This window comes from Streptopelia decaocto, assembly GCF_964273445.1.
Source record: "Streptopelia decaocto genome assembly, chromosome: 2".
Lineage (NCBI taxonomy): Eukaryota > Metazoa > Chordata > Aves > Columbiformes > Columbidae > Streptopelia > Streptopelia decaocto.
This window is the reverse complement of record NC_138655.1, coordinates 65055293-65075414: the sequence shown is the minus strand read 5'-3', so window position 1 is coordinate 65075414 and position 20122 is coordinate 65055293. Positions and strand designations below refer to the sequence as shown.

General features: G+C 41.5%; 1 protein-coding gene across 1 annotated transcript in view; it reads left to right on the top strand.

Annotated features, from left to right (window-relative positions):
• GABBR2 (gamma-aminobutyric acid type B receptor subunit 2) overlaps positions 1–3679 on the top strand; it is a gene marked incomplete at both ends in the record, with an annotated part of 486849 nt that extends 483170 nt beyond the window's left edge. The window contains one exon of the mRNA XM_082045863.1: positions 3514–3679. Coding sequence (XP_081901989.1) covers positions 3514–3679 — 166 coding nt within the window. The remainder of the gene's footprint in view (positions 1–3513) is intronic.
• Positions 3680–20122: the final 16443 nt, after the last annotated feature.

The following is a 20122-nucleotide window of genomic DNA, read 5'->3' as shown; positions in this document are numbered from 1 at the left end:
AACGGTCTTCCAGATCTCTGAGTAGAGGCAATGACAGATTTCTGCAGGACCCCACTAAAACCTGCAGTTTTTACAGGATATTTCCTATATGTGGTCATTTTTGTAACCTTCAAAGCAGCTAATTGCTGTGTAACCTTTATTAGAGAAACTAACTTGATATTTTTTTGAGCTAAAGCTCTGCTTTTAGCAACATTTAAAAGACAGTCAAATACCCTGCTGGAGCCAGTTACGCTGATTTTAGTAACCAAAAATTCTCATAAAAAAAAGTTGGTTATGACTGGATTATTGCATTATAGCCATATGCCTTGGCATTAACATGCCTCCTTTATTGAGTTTCTTCACTAACAGTGGTTCATATTAGTCTATCTATGATCCTACTCAAATCTGTCCTTAAAATAAGGTGGATTTAGAATGCTTAGTTCACTTGCTAGTAAAACATCTTGCTTTACAGTACTCTTTTAGAACATCTCCAGTTTCCCAGCAGCTGCTAAAAATCAACATTAATGGGCTGGAGAATCAACTGAAAAGATACCTGAATGCTTAGATGCACTTTATATGCTCCCACAGCTCTTCAAATATTCAACTGTAGCAGGAGTTGTTCCAGTCCCCCCACTTAGCAATGGATCTCATCACTGGTTTTGTATAGCAGAAAGAAATTATTTTTCAAATGCCCCTGCTCTCTTTGTAGCATCATGCGTTCCCATATGCATTGTGTTCCTATGTGTACTGACATTGGAAGTCGAGCTTTTACTTGATTTTATTTATCCCTAATAAATGGCATTTCTGTACAGAGCTGAGGATGCGGCCCTATTCTAACACAATACCCTGATAAGTGACTGCTCCGTGTGTGGCACCACCTTTCCTTTCCATCTCCTTCGGCAGTTGTAGAAAACCGCCAATACTAATATTAACTATTCCTTCCCCTAAATACTTGACAACATGCTTTGCCATATCTATGTTGCATGGACAACTCAAAACAAATTGTATGCCACCAACCTGAAAAGCATTGACAAAATGTGGCAGGGTGGAGGAGGGGGAAAAGCACTGATATTGGAGGGGAAAAGAAAAACCACACAGTAAGGCAAGGTACAAGATTTGCTTTTACTTAAGGAGAAAACAGCAGTTTTGTTTGGATTTTGTTACTTTGTTTTGTTTTTCCCCTAAGAGTTTTGCATAAACTGTTAATTGTGTTCAAGTCTCCAGGCTACAGTCCTCTGCCCCAGTTCCAGAAACCAAGTTTTCAAGTGAAAGTAAACTTTAAGTACAGTTAAAGCAAAATTTGCCACCCACTGCAGCCACTGTTGGCGTAGCCAAATAAACATGCTTTGTCCATGGTATGGCTAACACTTAAATGGGTGGAAAAAAAAATCCCATTCACTTGATTATACAACTGGATTCCCCTAGAATAGCTTCAGAAAGCTCTTTAATGAGAAGTCTGTAACAGTTGAACAGAGTAAGCATTTCCACTGGTGGGAAAATAAGCGTGGGGAATTCTGCGTTTGACCCTGCAAGGAGAGACAGAATGACAATCCGCCGCCTGGGGCTCATAAGGATTCCGCGCATGGAAGCAGAGAGCCATGCCACCTCTGCACTCCTTGGGAACAAGGCATGATTTCATTGATGCCACCAGAAAGAGTTGGGCACAGTAGCAAAATAACAATGAATGGATTTTGTCTAATCCCAAGGATGCATTGCCAGCACTACAACGCTCGATGTTGTGGATTTATATCGCATCAAACTTTTAAAAGGAGTTTGTGGGGGGAAAAAAAAACAGATGAGAAAGATCTTCCTGGCTAGGCAGCCTACAACTGTATTCACCTCATCTCTGTATAAACAAGCCGTAGTTTGTAGTGAAGAAACTAAAGAGAAGCAACATTACATTTCTGTTTGAATTTGAAAGCTATACCGCTTGGTCACTGAGCAGTGCAATGGATGCCTTGGCAGCTGTCTCCACTTCCTAACACAAAGCAAAAAAAAGAAATGAAATGTCATTTGAATCAGAAAGGCTGTACAAAGACAAGCTTTCAAACATACACTTCTTACAAGGGCCTGTCTATATTCAGTCATTATATCAGATAACAGGGAAATATAAATTTAAAACTCCATTGTACTGATACAATGTACTGATATGGCCATTTTTCTTCTGGAATAAAAAAGCCAGTCTTCAGTTCAGCTCTGTCAATTTGACATCTGTCTTCTCTTTAAAAAGTTCCTCCCTGTTTCAAGGCTGAATGTCTCCAAATGAAGAAGTAATCCTGGTATGACAGCATCTTCATCTCTTAAAGTATCTCTTGCACTAACAAGCCTCAACTGGATTTTCATTTAGTGTAAGGCACCAGTATATCCACAGCATGGCACTGTCCTCTCCACAGAGCGGGATCAGTTGGGATATCTGTGAGCATGGTCTAGTATCCCTTCAAACAAACAAACAAACAAACAAACAAACAAAACCAATAACCTACCAGTTTTCATGATGTCAATCTGCTTGGACTATTGGATATGGAATGTCAGGTTATTAAATACTCAATTTTGGTGTGGGTGGAAGGTTAGACTGCATTTAGAGTGCCAACTCCTCAGTCCTATAGCACTGACTGTGATAACTGGAGAGCATCCAGTACCTCAAAAGCACAGACCTAAACTGCAAAGAGCAACTACTTGGCAAAACCTGTCAGTCTGAATTCCTTCCCACCGAGCACCTGTGTTTGCCTTAGCTGGAGTTGCAAAAATGCCATCCTTAATTCTAACATCCTTGTGCTAAATGATGCATGGCTTAAAACTCAGCCTGTGAGCTCTTGCATGTCTATGCAGTCAGATGGGGCTCTGCGTGCAATAGATCACTTTGCAAGGGACAGGGAGTTGCAAAGCTATATGTCCTCATTGCAAATTTAAGGTTTTCCCTTTTTCTGGTATCAGCAGTCTAATGATTAACCTGGAAGTGCCTGGGAATTTCAGAAGGTTGTGGGATGATGAGAACGTACCCTTAGATTCTTTTGTCATGTCTAGCCTGTCAGAAAAAGTCCCCAAGGGGACATAAAACCATGGTGGTGTAGCTCAGTAACACTGAGTGTAATGCTCTTGGCATTAACCCTCTCCGTCACAGCAGCAGGCACAGAAAATATCCTTGTAGCAACCTGCAAACACAACAAGCAGGCTTGTTATTTACCAGGGCCTGTTGCAATAGGACAAGCCTGTAATGGTTTTAAACTAAAAGAGTGGAGGTTCAGGCTAGACATGAAGAAGAAATTTTTTACAGTAAGGGTGGTGAAACACTGGTACCATTTGCCCAGAAGGGTGTTGGATGCCTCATCCTTGGAGACAGTCCAGACCAGGCTGGACGGGGCTCTGAGCAACCTGACCTAGTTGAAGATGTCCCTGCTCATTGCAGGGGGTTGGACTAGATGACCTTTGATGGTCCCTTCCAACCCAAACTATTCTATGGTTCTATGATTCTATGACTCTATGTATTACATTTTGCTCTTGGCTAACACTTATGTCTCTCTGTCTCTCTGGCAGCATACAGCGCCGGCTGTCCTTGCAGCTGCCCATTCTCCACCATGCCTATTTGCCATCCATAGGAGGAGTTGACGCCAGCTGTGCCAGTCCCTGTGTCAGCCCCAGCGCCAGTCCTCGGCACAGACACGTGCCGCCCTCCTTCCGAGTAATGGTTTCAGGGCTGTAGGAAAGGGACATCAGTGCTTCCTGAACTGCTTTTAAGTACTCAATGACTGGACTAAACATCTGACCTAGAACTCTGCCACAAACATATAACATTGGCTCCGACCGCAGAGGAACTACCGCTGAGGCCGTCATCACAGGAGTGCCCGTGTAACTTGTGTGGGAAGGCAGAGGAGAAGGACACAAGGAGTTTGATCTGTAGCCTTATTCATGGAGTTTTTATTTCTTCGTGTAAAAGTCACTGAAAAACGTTTCTTCCCAAATTTCAACTAGCAACAAGGAGGCTGGGAAATACGGATCTTGCAAAAAAGACACTAAGGAAAAACAAAATACTCAAATGGCACTGAGCTTTATGTGGCTGCTGAGAACACGCAATTCTATACTGTATCCATGTAAGGAAAATACAGTGGTTGAGCTATACCATATTTATTGAAGTAGATACATTCCTTTTTACAAGAGTTGTGTTAAATTGCTGGAAACATTCTGCACTGGTTAGTCTTGCTTGTTTTCATTTCAGGGATGATGTTTGATAGGAAAGAAGGATTGTGAGAAATGATTCCTCGGGTGTCATTGAGACTCTGCAGTGCTGTGAGCAGGGTCACCTCTAACTTGCAGCTGTACATGAAACCCAAGCAGAGGCTGAAGCTCCAGCTCCAAGTTGCCACCAGCTGGAAAGCTGCTGGTTGGAAGCGGAGAGCTTCACCCTTCTCCAGGAATGGTGGTAGTGACTGCTGACCATCTGCAGCTTCGTTTTTAGCAAAGTTTCTGCACCTATTTCAGAATAAAGGCCACCAACCAAAATGTACTGACCTGTCTGGAAAAGTCCTAAGGCTGGTAACTCAAGAAGCTGAGGACAGATGGGTAGTAAAGTCTTAATGTCACAGGATGGATTGTTTTTCATAGTTTGTTTGAATTATGTCACACATAATTACAATAAAATTAATTTAGTGGACTTGGGGGGGAGGGGTTGGGGCACAGCACTTTGCTGTTGCAGGCAAAGCCTGCAGAGCACATAGATGTGAATATACACTATGTTTGCTTTGTACCCGCGTGTGTGGCGGTTGTAGCAGATAATAGAAGGGACAAATCAAATTTACCAATAGAATATTTTATCTGAATCCTAAAAGGACTGTGAAAAAAACATCAGCTTTTATACTTTAGCTCCATCCCCTGAACCAAAGTAATTGGGAGGAACGCTAGTGGCACACCGTCTGGACTAGCTCTGGAGCCAAACCCTCAGGCACAGGTGAGATACACATTGCAGCTTCTTTTTCCAAGGGACTGGAAATGTAGCATCTCACTCCCAGGGCTGTTTGCTAAGAGTAGGGGGAAAAAAATACAAAACCCACATGAAGTACCCACTGGGCTCTCAGTTTTCTTTGACCAACACCTGTGCACCTCAGACCAAACCTTTGGAATGATGTTCCTACGAGGGTTTACAAATCAGCCATGACTGAAGCACAGCTGTAGAGATTCATTAGCTGAGGGACTTAACTGCAGCTTTGACAAGCTAGCATAAATCTCCATTAAAAATAAAAGACACCTCATAGTGGCCAAAACCAACGTGAATATGTATCTGAATCTTACAATCAGGAGCATCACAAAATATTTCACTTGGCACATACAGTAAGAGAGGTTATGGAAATATCTGTAGCTTTTAGAACAAAAATATGTAAGTATAAACACAGATAAAATAGAACTCATTACTCTGTTTAAGCACTAAACACTGACTTTGTCACTCAATGTGTGTTGACAGTATTCTCTTGCTTTATTAATATCATCAGGGCCTGTTTTATTTTAAAAGGAATGTTAATTTTTAAAAAGAGAAAATTACAATATTGTATATAATGTATACACAAAGATCTCTGTAGAAATATTATTCCAATTTAGCAGGAAAAAAAAAATCAGAAGTATCGGACCATTGGAGGTGAGTGTGTGTGTGTGTCTGTAACTTTGTGAATACTGACTGTGTGACGTTTATTAGGTTTAAACCATGCAGTACATTCTTTGTCTCAATGATACTGTAGTTTCTCCCATAACATTTTTTTTACTTTACTGCAGATAACAAGACCAACCAAGTGAATATAGCTGTTTAATGTTTCTGTTCTTTTATACTGCAGCAAAAATGTACTGTAAATTTATGAAGAGGCTGTGCCCCAATGGCATTTTCCAATGATGTTAGTGCACAAATGCTTTAAACTAGACTGGAACTGCCAGAATAAAATGTAAATGAAGAATTTCTTGTATAACCTTATACTGCATGAGATCAATTTTTAATAAATTGTTGCAAATCTGTTTTTATGAATAAAATATATAAAACCTAGCTTTTTTGACTCAGTGCCCTCATCCCATAACAAAACCATGTTTAATATGTTTGTGTGTGTCTGTGTATAAACATATATATAAATATAAAAGTCTCCCTGGAGAAGGAAGAATCCTATTACAACACCACATTGTAATAAAAAGTCAAAATACACATCCTAGTAGTTGGAGGGTTCACATCTAGAGAAAACAGAAAAGTTTCTGCCCTGAAATATAATTACTGCAATTACTGCAATACTCATGAGTGAAATTTCAGCCCTTTTTCAAATGGGAAAATAAAAAAACTATGCTGAACATTTACATCCAAACCACACTTAATACATGCACCATTCTCTCTTGCACCACAATGCATGTGAATTCAGGAGGAAAAGGAAGATTTTACTATTTCACATAAATTATTGAAGTTGAGCCCATCTTCTAGCTCTGTAGTAAAATCTCTGCTTCAGGAAATGAGAAGTTCCTGGGAATAATCACCAATTGTTTCGTGAAGGCTAACACTAAACCTCTCCATCTAGTTTCTAGTTTTTGTGTTCTAAACCAGGTTCTTCTGGGTGGCAGAACAGGAGGAGGGTGGGAATGTAGTGCAATGAGCCAACAAGAAGAAAGAACATTTTTAGTTGTTTGCTTTTCAACAGGAGCATCCTCAAGCCAGCACAAAATTACATAAAGCACAAAATGAGGGAATTCAGAACCAACATCACAAATGTGTTTTCTGAAGATTGCTAATGCAGCTTAGGAGTCCCACCAAACATATGCAAAAGAGAAAATACTAGTGAGGAGTTAACAGCATGGCTTGTGGATCTCAATGCAGAATACCAGATGGCAGAAGAAACTCAAACAGATACATCAAAGCTCATTCAAGAAAGGAAAAAATGTCTATAATGACTTTATTGTGAAACCTATATTCAAGCAGAAATTGTGGTAGAATGTGAGCAACTTAGAGTTGCTCAAGAATAATAGGAAACCAGAACAAAGCAAAACATTGCTTTAAGAGGTCAAGAAAAAAAATAAGAGGGAGATGTCAGGCAAGCAAGTTTACTTGACCAGTTGAGTTTCCACAGTCACAGCAAATACGCTTCCTATAAAATCATAAGCTTGCTATTGAATTAATGTGAAATTACTAATGTTGCAGCACTTCTTTCAAATAATTAATAAAAATTGAGGGTTGTAAGAAGAGCAGGAGAGGCACTTTTTCAGTTTTCTCTTTCTTTTAAAAGATCACGCGGCCATTACTTTAATACACATGATCTTTATTCACAAGCACACTGTCAAGAGCGCTCTGCCTCTCGAGCCTGTCAGCATTCTGCCAGTGCTCTACAGCACTTCTCACTGCACACTAAATGACATTGCAGAGGAGCACTAGGGGGTTTGGGCTGTGTAGGAAGAGGTGAGGAGGAGACAGAGCCCACATTTAGCTGCTGGCACAGACAACCCCTGGGTGGCAATACCATCATATCGGCGTTGCCACAGACCTCTCGTACCTGAAGACATTTCGAGCCACCAGCTTTGCAAACTGCAACTTGTTTAAGCCCCTTCCCCTGATGATGAGGTGCTGATGTGGGCCAAATGAAGGGACAGAGTGAAGGGCAGGCAGGAGGAGAAACAAGGGGCATCTCCAATCACTGCGCATGTCCTTCACCACCCCCAAGGAAGTGGCTGCTGCCGATACCATCAGAGGCAAGCATCACACAAGCATTTAAACAAATCACTGAATTTTAGAGGCTAAATTCAGTAGAGGTGAAACAGATCTGAGGGCAGGAGCAGGAGATGGGAGTGCCAGCTATAGGTACCAGCAGCAAGTAGCCTTCGCGCTGGCTCACTAGCAGAAGCACAGCAGAAAGGAGCTCAAATGACCTTGAGCTTAAGGAGAAAGGACAAACTTCTTCATGAGCCAGCAAACACAGGCTTTGACTAGAACAGAAGATTTTTATCTCCTGACAAAAGGTTATGCAGCAGGAGCCATGTACCCATGTGCACTATATGTAACTTAAGCTGAGAAAAATATCAACTGAATTTATGACCTATAGCTGTAGCTGCTTTAGCGATCACATCACCCACCTACCTACTACTGCGGGCAGCAGTGTGGGATACCTGCTTGAGCAGGGGAGCTGCCACTGGTAGCAAACCAACCCACAAATGTGAAGTTGTCCATTCCGTCAAGTCAGTTTGACTGGAAAATACTGTGTGTGTTGCAGAGAGCACTGGTGGGACACTGAGCAAGAGCAAGCAGCCCAGCATTAATGGCCTGGAAAACACCATGAAGACCAAGGCAGAGACATCCATGATGCCTTCTGCTTTGGGAAATTTTCAAGCATCTAAAAGTAAAACCTATCCTAAGGGTCTACGCACACAAGCCATTCCCAGCTCAGAATTAATTCTCCTTGGACCACTCTGTTACACAGTGCATAACCCTGGGACTGCACAGCTGAACATGCCCTGTTTGTCCAGACCTAAGGAAAAAGGAGCATGAGGCAGAAATGAAAAACTGGAAAAGAGAAGCCAGGAAATACGTGCATGGCTTTGTACTCACACAATAAGTGTTCTGCTGCACTGTCACCTGAGTGGCTCCTAGTCTGTCCTAAGGGTACTTCAGTGCTTCCAAACACCAGAAACTCCTCCCAGCAGACAGATGGACAGAGACACCTGTTCTGTAGGAGGGAGCAACCTCACATCCTCACCAAATAAGCTAGTTGACATAATGATTAGTTTGTATTTATTAAGTAGGCTATCAACTGGTGATACAAACCAGCACAAGCCTTGCAAGAAGAAAGCTTTCCCTTCCAGCAAATGAACATCTCTTTCTGGGAAATGTTGTCTTCCTATTTCTTCAGACACCTCCGTACAACACAACACCAGCACAGCTCTTGTTACCCCAGAGAACAACGCTGCTCCTCCAACCTGACAAACCCTCCACTTCATCCCCTACTAGAGCTGTGCCTAAGAGCTGATGCCTCTGAAGCAAAGAGCCACAGACAATACAGTAGAGACGAAAGTCAAGTCTTGGCAGTTCAGGAGATAAAGCCAAGTGAGGCAGCAGCGACAGGACCACCTGCCCATCATGCCCTGAGGGGCACCTGCAGGTATAGGTGCCTCTAAAAGACCTGCTACAGAGAAGCCAATTGCTGAGCATAGATCAGCTTTTCCTCAACAAAGGTAAAAGGGGGCAAAGTCTTAGTTGCTCACCTTAAAGGCAGTCACATTTCCAAAGACATTGACTCTCACCATGATGAATGGCAGGCAGAGGGAGGGCACATGAGCCATAACAATAACAGTGAGGGCAAGGACAGTAGCTTCACACTGGAGCTGCAGACGGAGGGTGATGAGATAAAGGTTAAAGGCTTCAAGTTATAAGCCCCACAACTCATCCCAACTCTCAAAACTGGAAAGAAATCCTCTTTGTTTTTACCTGACCCATCCTTAGGTCATTGGAAGACACTATTTGAGTAAAGCAACAGAAGTAGTGGGAGAAAAAGGGAAAAAAACACCAGAACAACCAACACACACATACTAGGAGATGGCTTGAGAGTCATAAAGATGCAAATGAACAAGGGACTCAGCTGCAACTGCTTCTGAAGAAGAGACATCGACATCAGGATCAGATACAAGTGCCCCAGCAAAAGATAGTTGCTGCAATCCCACAAAGCTAGCTGTGCAAATGAAGCTGTTAAAATTTTTAGAACCAAAGCCAACACCATCACTGACTGCCTCGGTGTTGCTAGTAACTAAAATGGGAGAAACTTTCCTCCAGATTTTGACCTCAGCTTCTAGTAGGCTCAAAGTTTGAAATTCAATTCAGTGCTCCGGTAGCCTACGTTGTTTCCAAGTTTTCATTACTACTGGAAGGCTGCAAGAGCGTGAAGTTTCTAAATTAGCAATCCTTAGGAAAATTTTACAGAAACTGGTTCTTATACACATAGAGAAACATGTTTTTAACTAGACTGCCTTAGTGTGTGGGGAGAGGGCATATTTCACTATTCTCCCTAAGTATGTATACACATTTTACAGTTTTCAGAGCCCTCCACAGAATCTGTCTTTGAAATTACGGACTCTACAACTTCAAGATGAAAGTACAGATGAAAAGCTTCTGTAGTGCTGTTGTAATAAGGAATATTTCTCTAATATGTACCTCCATTATTTGAGGACCTTTCAGTCTTTTCCCTCCCCCTCCACCCAGCTATTATTCTATATTTACTACTTTTTTTTAGTTTTAAAACCCAGTAATTTATTTGCCTAAGAATTAACTGACGTTTGAACTTAAATAAGCAACTCATGATAAGAGTGAAGCTCAGCAAAGTGGAAAACACATGAGTTGTTCCAGTATAATCCACATAAACAAATAAGAAGAGCACTTGCTACAGTTCAAAACTTTCAGAGATATTTCCCTGGGACAAATGACAGCAATTTCAAAACAAAATCAAGTAAATGTATCCCAGGTTTAACTGACCATGGACAAAGTCATCTCTCAGTTATCCTTGAGCAGCTGATTCAGGTTGCCACAACCTGGGATCAAACCTGACTCTCCACCTGCTGGGGCCCATTTGCTCACTGCTTATTGAAGCAGCCCTCATCTCCACAAAAAAAATGGCTTGTACGCTTTTGAAGGTGAATGAATTAACCGTAAAATTCAGACTAGCACATGTGAATTATCCACAGTCCTTTCTTTTCTTGCTTTGTGTTAGCCTGCTGATACTCCCATCCCATTGTGCTTTTTAGGATACTGCTATTTGATATGAAATTACTCCTATTAGGGACAAGTAAAACTGTAATGAGAGTGGAAAGACATATAAAGACATCTATTGAATTGGACTGTGGCAGAGAATTCCAGTATTAGGAATGGAAAACTGACAAATCCAAAGATATCTCCCTCTGCTGAGCATTAGGTTGATTTGTCTTGGCACGGAAGCAGTCACATCAGATGTCTATTGATTCCTCTCAAGAGAAGTTTTCTTTGTGTTTTATTCTAACCTGATCCCAGCACAGCAGAACTTATTACTCTCTTCTCTGCTTCCAAAATTTAACAAACCATCCTGGCTGAGTCACTCTAAATATACCAAGAAGGTGAAACATCTTCATCCTCCTGCACCCGCTCGACTTTGCTGCTGCATCCTGTGCGCTCGCAGGTTGTCAGAGGGGACGGGACATTCAGCAGCCAGAGAGATTAGCTCCAAACATTTCCCTGCAATGCAACATGCAGAAAGGCGCACTGTTGCACATCTCTCCTTATTGTTTCTCTCTTTCCTTTCCCTTCCCTACCCTTCCCTTACCTTCCCTATTTCCTTCCTCTTTTTTCCCCCTTCTTCACCAGCATAGCTCCATGTGCCACTCCCTTTGTTCTTTGTGTAGTTGTTACCAATGCTGGCACATCTGATATGTTCAAATCCTTCTGAAAAGGCTGTCAGCCCTTACTGGAGAAATTATTAGGAGCAAACACTCACTTCAGGAGTCCTAAATGTGACAAAAATAGTTTCAAGAATTTTAAAAGTGCCTATTTTAAATAAGCTCTCTATTTTTTCCCAGTGTACGTCAGCAATCATGAACCACTCATTGTGTTCTACAAAGAAAAAGTGTGTCCCCAGCTCTGTTTCAGACCTTGCAGGCATGCTTACATACCCCTTATTTTCTGCCTTTTTTTTTTTATATGGTCATGTTGCGGATTTCTTGTTTGTTTGTTTTCAAGCAAGACAGAAACAAAATGAACTTTTCCATATGGAGAACACCAACCACGGAGCACTCACGTCTGTGCAGTACAAATGCTTGAGTATAAGCTGCTTCCCTCATCCAGCATGCAGGGTGCGTATCTCAGGCTGTGAGGGCAGAAGCTTAGAGCTTCAGTCAGATAAAAGATAATAAAATGAGCTTGGGCCTCATTAACTTACCCTGGTGATGCGAATATTAACATAGATTAAAATCCAAGCTCCAAAAAGAAAACGCAGCCCGATCTCATCACAGGCAAACTGCAAGCAGTAACAAATGCCTTGAATTAATTTAGCTCATCATACTCTAAAGCAACAGTAAGACACTCCACATAAAAGCCCTCTCCACAAGGCTTTGAAAGTTTTGTAGACAAATGCAGTTCCAGGAATTAAATATTTGGTTATGCACTTTGCTTACAGCTTTAATGAATACTCTGCTGCTCTGGCTGCATATACACAGAGAGTCTAGGAAGGCACTTCTCTTTCTTTCAGGCCCTAGTTCAGCTTGGTATGCGTAAAAACATTTATGAACATATTCAGAATGTAGACAACCTTGTTCAAATTAATTTAATGGGGTATATTTAAAATGATGAAAAGATGTTTCTCATGAATTTCTCTCTCATTTGGAATAATTCTTTCCTTTTACTGATATTCAGTCCTTTTACTCTGTTCTAAATGGATGTTATATTACCTTCATTATGATGACATTAAACTACTAGCACTACACTAGTGATGCAAATAAGGACTCTTCATCTTCTTTTTCCGCTTTTCTATTCCTACAGGGGAACAGTGTTTACAGTATACTGTTTGTACTTGTACAGGAAAAACTAAGGTGGAGTAAAGAAAGGAGCTGCTTTTTTTCACTTACTTATACTACAGACTTCATATTTATCATGGAAGTTCAAAATGTGTTTAACACCAGAACAAAGGGAGAAAGATTCATGGAGATCATTGTTTCCTCCAAAAGTCCATTCCAGTCTTGAAGTGTCCCTTTGGAAAGCATCACCCTCTCACTGCAGTAGGAAGTTCATTACATGAAGCAGTCACCAGCGATCCTCATGCCAAAGCTTTAAGTTGTCTTTTAGCTTTGTTAATCTAAATCAACAGTTTTTTATTTCAAAAGTGCTTCCCTCAGACTCCACCACCTCACTTGACTCCCATGATGCTACACGACGTGAGACTGCTCTCTTCTTTCCTGACATAGCTGGCACGGTGAGATGTTGAAGTTGGTTTTACCCTCAGACTCCCCGTGCTGAATGGACAGTCATCCTTGGCTGGGGGATATTATTCGTTATGGAACTTCCTCCACTCTCTCGGATACATCTGCATATTTCCTGACCTACATGTGCTATAAGCTGTGTTGTGTGAACTGTGGTGGTCTAAGATAGGTGCCTGTTCCTGCATGATGTCCCTGCTCATTGCAGGGGGTGTGGACTACACGACCTGTGAAGATCCCTTCCAACTTAAACTATTCTATGATTCTATGATCCGTGACAGAAATTTCCTATTGGTAGCTTGCACATCACAGTAAGGTAGCATTATCTCACAAAAGGTTATAGTAGTCTATCATGTGCCTTTTCAGGGACATATTTACCTCATTGGCAAAGATTCATTCGGATGTTTGTGGTACATCAAGCAACACACTGCTTTGTGCACTGTAGTTTTCTTTATGTTTAATACACAGATCACTGGTTTAGTGCCTCTTTGCTGATGACAGTCCTACCTTCACCCTGGCACTGTTCCCCATGCAATCTTTGTGGGCAGAGCTGCACTTCCCCAAAGACAGACCTTTCTACATAAAAACATCCCACAATGTGCTAACTTGCTTTTGCACTTGTCAGGCAGTCATTCGGCTACCCATAAATTACATTATTGGTTCTTTCCCTACCTAGCATCCTCCTCTATTTTCTTCACTCTTGTTGCTGAGAGTTTCTGGATTCCAACTTCGAACTCTAAGAGGTCTTCTCTGCATTTCTCTGGCTATTCACTTTCATCCCTTTGGATTACTTTGGTAGCTAAAACTGCTCATTACAATTGCCAAGCATATCTGGCCACCTAACAGTTTGCTAGACTACTTACTGAGCCAGTCTTTTACAGATGAAATGGCATGAATCCCAACAACAAAACCTCTATCAAAGATGTAAACCAGTAGATCAGGCAGCTGAGAACTCTGGCTATGACTACTAAAGGGTTTGGAACAACTGGTTAACTTGCTCTTCTTTTCAGATAAAGCTGACTCTGCAATGGTATGGTTTAATTATACATGGTAAAGGTCTAAGAAAACCTAGAAGTGACTATTGTGTAACTCACTAGCTCACCAACAAGAAAGAGTGGCCAAACAGACTGTTTAGAGAGATACAAAGATAACCCCCCTAAGTCAACCCAGCACTGGAGGAAGGGAGCCCACTCCCACCACTGAACTCCTCCTCCTGGTGAAGAATTTGGGTAGCTCACCACGTACCCTTTCTTCTAAAGGAAATCTGGCACTGGTGACTTTAGGGCCCAGAAGGGCACCAGAAAGATGAGTGCAATAAACCACAAAAACATCATGAGGTCTAACGCAACAATAACAATACCAACAAAAAGTGAAATTTCTTTCATCTCAAGTTTTTCAATCACCTGAAAAAAAACCATGTGTCTGCTGCTCTTCTCTCATCCTTCAGCATTAGCACCAGAGAGTGAGAGAGTAAGGACTTCACCAGCTCATGTGAGATGCAAGGTATTTTCTGTACAAACAAGTCTATATCCTCAGAGTTACATAAACTGAATGATTCAATGCTCCCTGAAATCATCATAAAACAGCCTGACAACAATGAGAAGTACTTTCCTGCTTCTGCCTGAGCACTCACCATTATTTCTAGTATTTATGCCACTGTAAATTCATCTTAGGTTTACTCTAGTGAAACAAGCTCATTTTGTCTGTAAGGGAGAGCAGACTGTTGCCTTATTATGGTCATTTTTTAATCAACACTTTAAACGCGGGCAAGTGTCCAGAAACCAAAGGGAAAAAAAAACATATATAACTAGGGAATACATGAAGAAGAAGAATGCTTTCCCCCTTCTTTCTCCTTGGGAGAAAACATTTTTACACTCAGTTTTTAGATCAACCTGAGTAACATCTCAAAACCAGCAAAACCAAACCCAACCCAAAACTACAAGAAAATAAGGTAACAGTGAGTTTTCCACCACTTGTTTACCCCTCCTCCCCCAGTTGCTATCCTGGTCAAAGCAGTCACTGGGCAGAAAATGTTGCTTGCAGAGGGAGAAGACGATTCAATATTGAACCACAGTTATTTCATATGGTTTCCCAGATGGAAAACTGTAAAGCAGGGTGAGGGTTTACTGCAAAACAAAACAGAGTCTGGAAAGAGGGGAAAACATATGCATGGATGCATGCGTTAAAAGTAGTTTTAGAATATCAGTTATTCTTCCAGAAAATTATAAGGAAATATAGAATAAGTTTCCACACATTTTCCAGTCAAAACTTTACGTCAGAACCTGTTGTCTGGACATATTGACAAGTTGCATACGCACAAGCACATTGATTTTATACTGCAGAATTAAACCTCCCTGCCGTCAAATTTGGAACATTGAAGTTCTATACACAGAGTTAATACAACCCATATTCATGAGCTGATAAGAAATATTACATAAATATTATTTTGATTTATCACATAAGGAATTTTTGACAGGATGCTCTGGGCTCATACATTTTTTATAAATTGTTGCTATTTTGGTAAAGCAGAAATGTGGGGTGAACGATGCCAGCAAGTAGTTACGATTTCCTGTATTGCTACTACACAGCATGCCAAGATTAAGAGCTAAATTTGTCAATAGCTTTCGTTGTCCTGCCTTTATACATTTGCCTTACTCTGTTGTTGTTGGTTTTTTTAATCATTAACTTCCAATTGACATCCTTGGGCCAATTCATTTTTAATTTAGGAGCGTGAAACAAAAATAGTTTCATGAGTCAAGAAATAAACGAATGAGAAATGAGCAAAACCCAAGCCCTTTTAGCTACTCTTTGAATGTACTACGATTTATAATGGCAAGGTTATGTGGTAAAGTTTAGAGTACAAAGCTTACTAAATAATGAATACAGTGTTTCTGTGTAATTTTGCTGGCAATAACCCCAAGCAATTTTAATTAGTTTCACCTCCCCTTAACACACAGCAAGGACAGCTGTGGATGTGCAGCCTTCCTACAAAAGTGGAGTTCTGCATGTTATCTTAGCTAGATTTAATTTTTTTGCTATCAAAACTCAGCTTTGCAACCGATTTACCAAAAGGAGCCCAGATTTGTGTCATTTCAGTTAGATTATGGAATTAAAGAATCGGGCCCACAGTGACAGGCAGGGAAACTCCGACAACCTGGTGAGGGAAACAGAGCGCCCTGACATCACCACTGCCCAGGCACCCCTGGAGAGCTGTCAGCTCGGTAAAGGTCCATCTCCACCAACACAAAGGAGCACAGAGGAGTGGTGACAGGCAGCCAAACCCCAATGTCCTAATCAGACAGAGAGGAGCACCCTGACCTGACTACTCCCAGGCCCATCATGAGAGGATGCTCAGCCCACCATTGTGGCGGGAAACCCATTGAGATGAGTTTTGGCAGGAGAGGCTTTCCAGATCATCTTGCAGACTTTACTGCCTGAAGGGAAGAGCATTTGGGGATGGTGTGAGACTTACTACAGGAGGTGAAAGACCAGAGGCAGGGGCAGTGGGGGATTAAGGTGGTTTGGGAGGAACAAGCATGGAAGAGAAGACAGGAACGGGGATAAATGTGAGTGACCGTGCATAAACAGGTTACTGATCAGTACACTTCTCTGGCAATGCCCTGTACCTGATTGCTGCAGCCTGGCCTGTCTTCTCATTAAACTCAATTGCTAACTATTTTCCTGGGTGAGGGTGGGGGACCATGAGTCACAGAGCCCATGTTTTTGTGATGCCACCAACTGGAGAAACTGGCAAGCCTGCAGGGACCTGGAAGCCGGGTATTGCAGCAGCTGGGTCTGGGCTGGATAGCAGGGAAACCAGAAGGTCTGAGAGCTGGCTGCTGGAGGGACCAGGAAGCCAAAACCAGCTACATACTGGCTGCTCAGTGCAGATTGAGGTCATGAGGAATTCTATTTATTATCTTTTATTTTATCTTCTATATTCTATTTCCATTCTATATATAGTAGTAGTAGTGTTATATTAGTATTATTTCATTATTTTATTAAACTATGTTTATCTCAATCCACGAGTTCTCTCCCTTTCGATTCTCTCCGCTATTTGGGGAGGGGAGTGAGGAGGAGGAGCAGTGAGTAAGCAGCTACCATGGTTTTGATTGCTAACTCAGGTTAAACAGCGACGCTGTTGTTAACTACCCGCTTTGTGAATCCTGGTTCTCACCTAGATCATGGGCCTCAGCTGCAGTCCCCAAAAGGCACAACTTAAGTGATCAGCCATGACTTTGTTTCTCTTTGTCCTCAACCACTTAGCTGCTGCCACATGGAGAATTCACATAATTTCTGCCCCTTTTCCTCCTCTGTCCCACTAGCCAGGTTCCAGCTTGATTTGTTTTCTCTCCACTGCTGAAGCCTTTTGGAAAATCACTTTAATCAACTTCAGAGACTGCTCCAACACCCAGAGAACTATGTGCCACCAGGAGCCACCCACCTCTTTACTGCCTCTGCCTGCCATGCTGGTGGCTCCAGAGCAGACCTCCCCAACTCATTTGTGAGGCACAGATCCCTCCCTGCTTCCCAGCATCAGGAAAATCTGGAGACACAGCAGTAAGCAGAGGTAACTTGCCGGAGGACCAGAGACCAGATGGTGACTACAGCTAGATATGCCCAAAGAGTTTTAATCTTGTCCTTTCTTGAAGCCCAAGACCTTTCCAGCCCCATCATTGGATACAATTTTCTCTAGTGAGTGTGCATAACCCAGCAAACATGTCCCAAAATGTAAGATGGATGCTCTGTTCCCTGCCTGTCCCAATTTCACTTAAAGGAGAAAAAATGAAACTTTTTTTTGTTATTTTTTAATGAAATCTAGTGTGATGTCTGTATTATTACCACAGCATGTTATAAGAAACAAAATCTAACCTCATAGTTTGCATTATCTTTTGTAGTCTGGTAGTAATTTTGGTTTGTTTGGTTTTTTGTTTGTTTGTTTGTTTGTTTTCTTTTTACAGTCGCTAAGGGAATGACAAAATTTAACCTTTTCTGTTTCAGTATACCAGTTTGCTACAAGAAGTGGCTATTCTTAGACAGCAGATGCTTGGAATCTTGCCAAATGGGAGAAGAAAATTGACATAGGTTTTCTGTTGTTATTGCAAGAGTACTGTGTATTTGTAGGTCTATAACATATCCTCACCTCTGTAACAGTCTGTCAGACAGCTGAAAGGTTTCTAAATTACATGAAAACACCAGTTTTAGGTTCTGTCACTACACATACTTAGAACAGCCAAATCCAGAGAACAGAGCAGAAGTCTACACCAAAAGGATGAGCCAGATGGGAGGGCTCTACATGATGGCAGACCCCAGCAAACAGTCTGACTGCACAGCGAAAGTTGAATGAATTACTCAAGTAGTTTTCCCTTAGACATCCATTCATGTTTGCTGTGGTATATGTGAGCCCAGATGTCTTCTCCTGTTGTATTTTAAAAGAATTCTTACCACAATGGATCTAACAGTGTATATGTTTAATTCCTTCAACAGTTGCTGGTGAAAAGCACAATGATTTCAGCTACTTTGTTGGGGATGAGGAGAAACAGCCAGTGAACCTAAGGCAAGAGGATTTCAGTTTTCAAAACCACTTGACCCTTAGAGTAGCCTGAAATCAGACGTGCAAGACAGAGGTATCTAAAAATCACCTGTAATTTCTGAAAACTTAAGGTCTCCCTCTCAAGAAAGGGGGGATGTGCTGTCTCCAGACAGTTTTCTAATTTAGGAAAATAAGTTCTCTTCATACAAAGATGTTTGTCAGCCCTGCCTAGCTCTTATCAATTCTGTCTAGGCTAAAAAGACACCACATGGTATCTGTAAGTAGGGAACTAAAGAAAGTTTCTAGCTAAATGGCTTACTGACAAAGCTGTCTGCTTTTAAACTACACATAAAATAGGTATTTAAAAAGTCATCCAGACATCTGAGCTCAAAGGTAAAATATATTAAAATACAAAAATAGCCACACATATGCCAATGTCATCATCATCAACCATTCATGAACCCCACTAAATTTCACCCATCAGGCTCTCCTGATCTATTCCATTCTTCTCACCCAGGAAATTTTGTAGCAAAACCTTCAGATGCACAAGCACAGTCCCTGGAAGACAAGCATAAAAAGCTATTTGCAAGGTGAAGGTCTCTTTTGTTGAAAATACCATGTGTCTTGGCTTCCTTCAGTTAAACTGTAAGATGTCAGTTTTAATGCTTCGAGCAATTGTAGTTGTCACCAAATGACTCAAGAGAAAGTTGGCCTTTAAGATATCTGAGAACTTAAACTGCTTTCTGGATCACTTCAATTCAAAACAAGAGATGAATTCAAGGTCAGATTGTGATGCAGAACATGGGGTTAATTGCTATTTAACTAATGGGCTCATTCACACAAGGAAAAAAGTGCATTTGGGAAAACAAGGTACATAATGACTTTTAGAAAGTCTAAAACTCTTGTATTGGGTACTGATTGGCAGAAAAATGTCTGATTACATTCTGAGAGGTCTTCACTAAAAGCTTCCACCTAGAAATCTGGAAGTAAATTGTACTTTCTGGGGGCTCAAGAACAAGCTGAATGCAGAATTGGTGTTATATAGGTGAACTTTAAACAATCAGAAAGGAAGAACAGGGGAGACAACACATCAGTACGGAAAACCTGAATCAACCCTAAAACCCAGAGCATTCACGTCTTAGAGGGAAGCAGTAAGAGTCTTGACTGTGTCCTCTTTCAGCCCTGGTTGTACTATACTCTCACTTTGGTGCCTAAGCATGAAGAAATCCACATAAGCAACAAATCAATCTGTTGCCCAAAGGAAATAAATCCTTTCATAGACAGGTAAGGAAGCCTTATCAGAGTTGATGCTCCAGGCTGGTAATCTTGATGATCTGACTCATCCGTCCAGATGGATGGCCTTATCTGCTGCTATTACGAATCACATGTGCCACAAAAGTTTCATTCCAATTACAGAATCACAGAATCACAGAGTGTTAGGGATCAGAAGGGACCTCGAAAGATCATCTAGTCCAATCCCCCTGCCAGAGCAGGAACACTTAGATGAGGTTACACAGGAATGTGTCCAGGTGGGTTTTGAATGTCTCCAGAGAAGGAGACTCCACAACCTCCCTGGGCAGCCTGTTCCAGTGCTCTGTTACCCTCACTGAGAAGTTTCTTCTCACATTCAAGTGGAACCTCCTGTGTTCCAGTTTGAACCTGTTGTCCTATCATTGGTTGTCA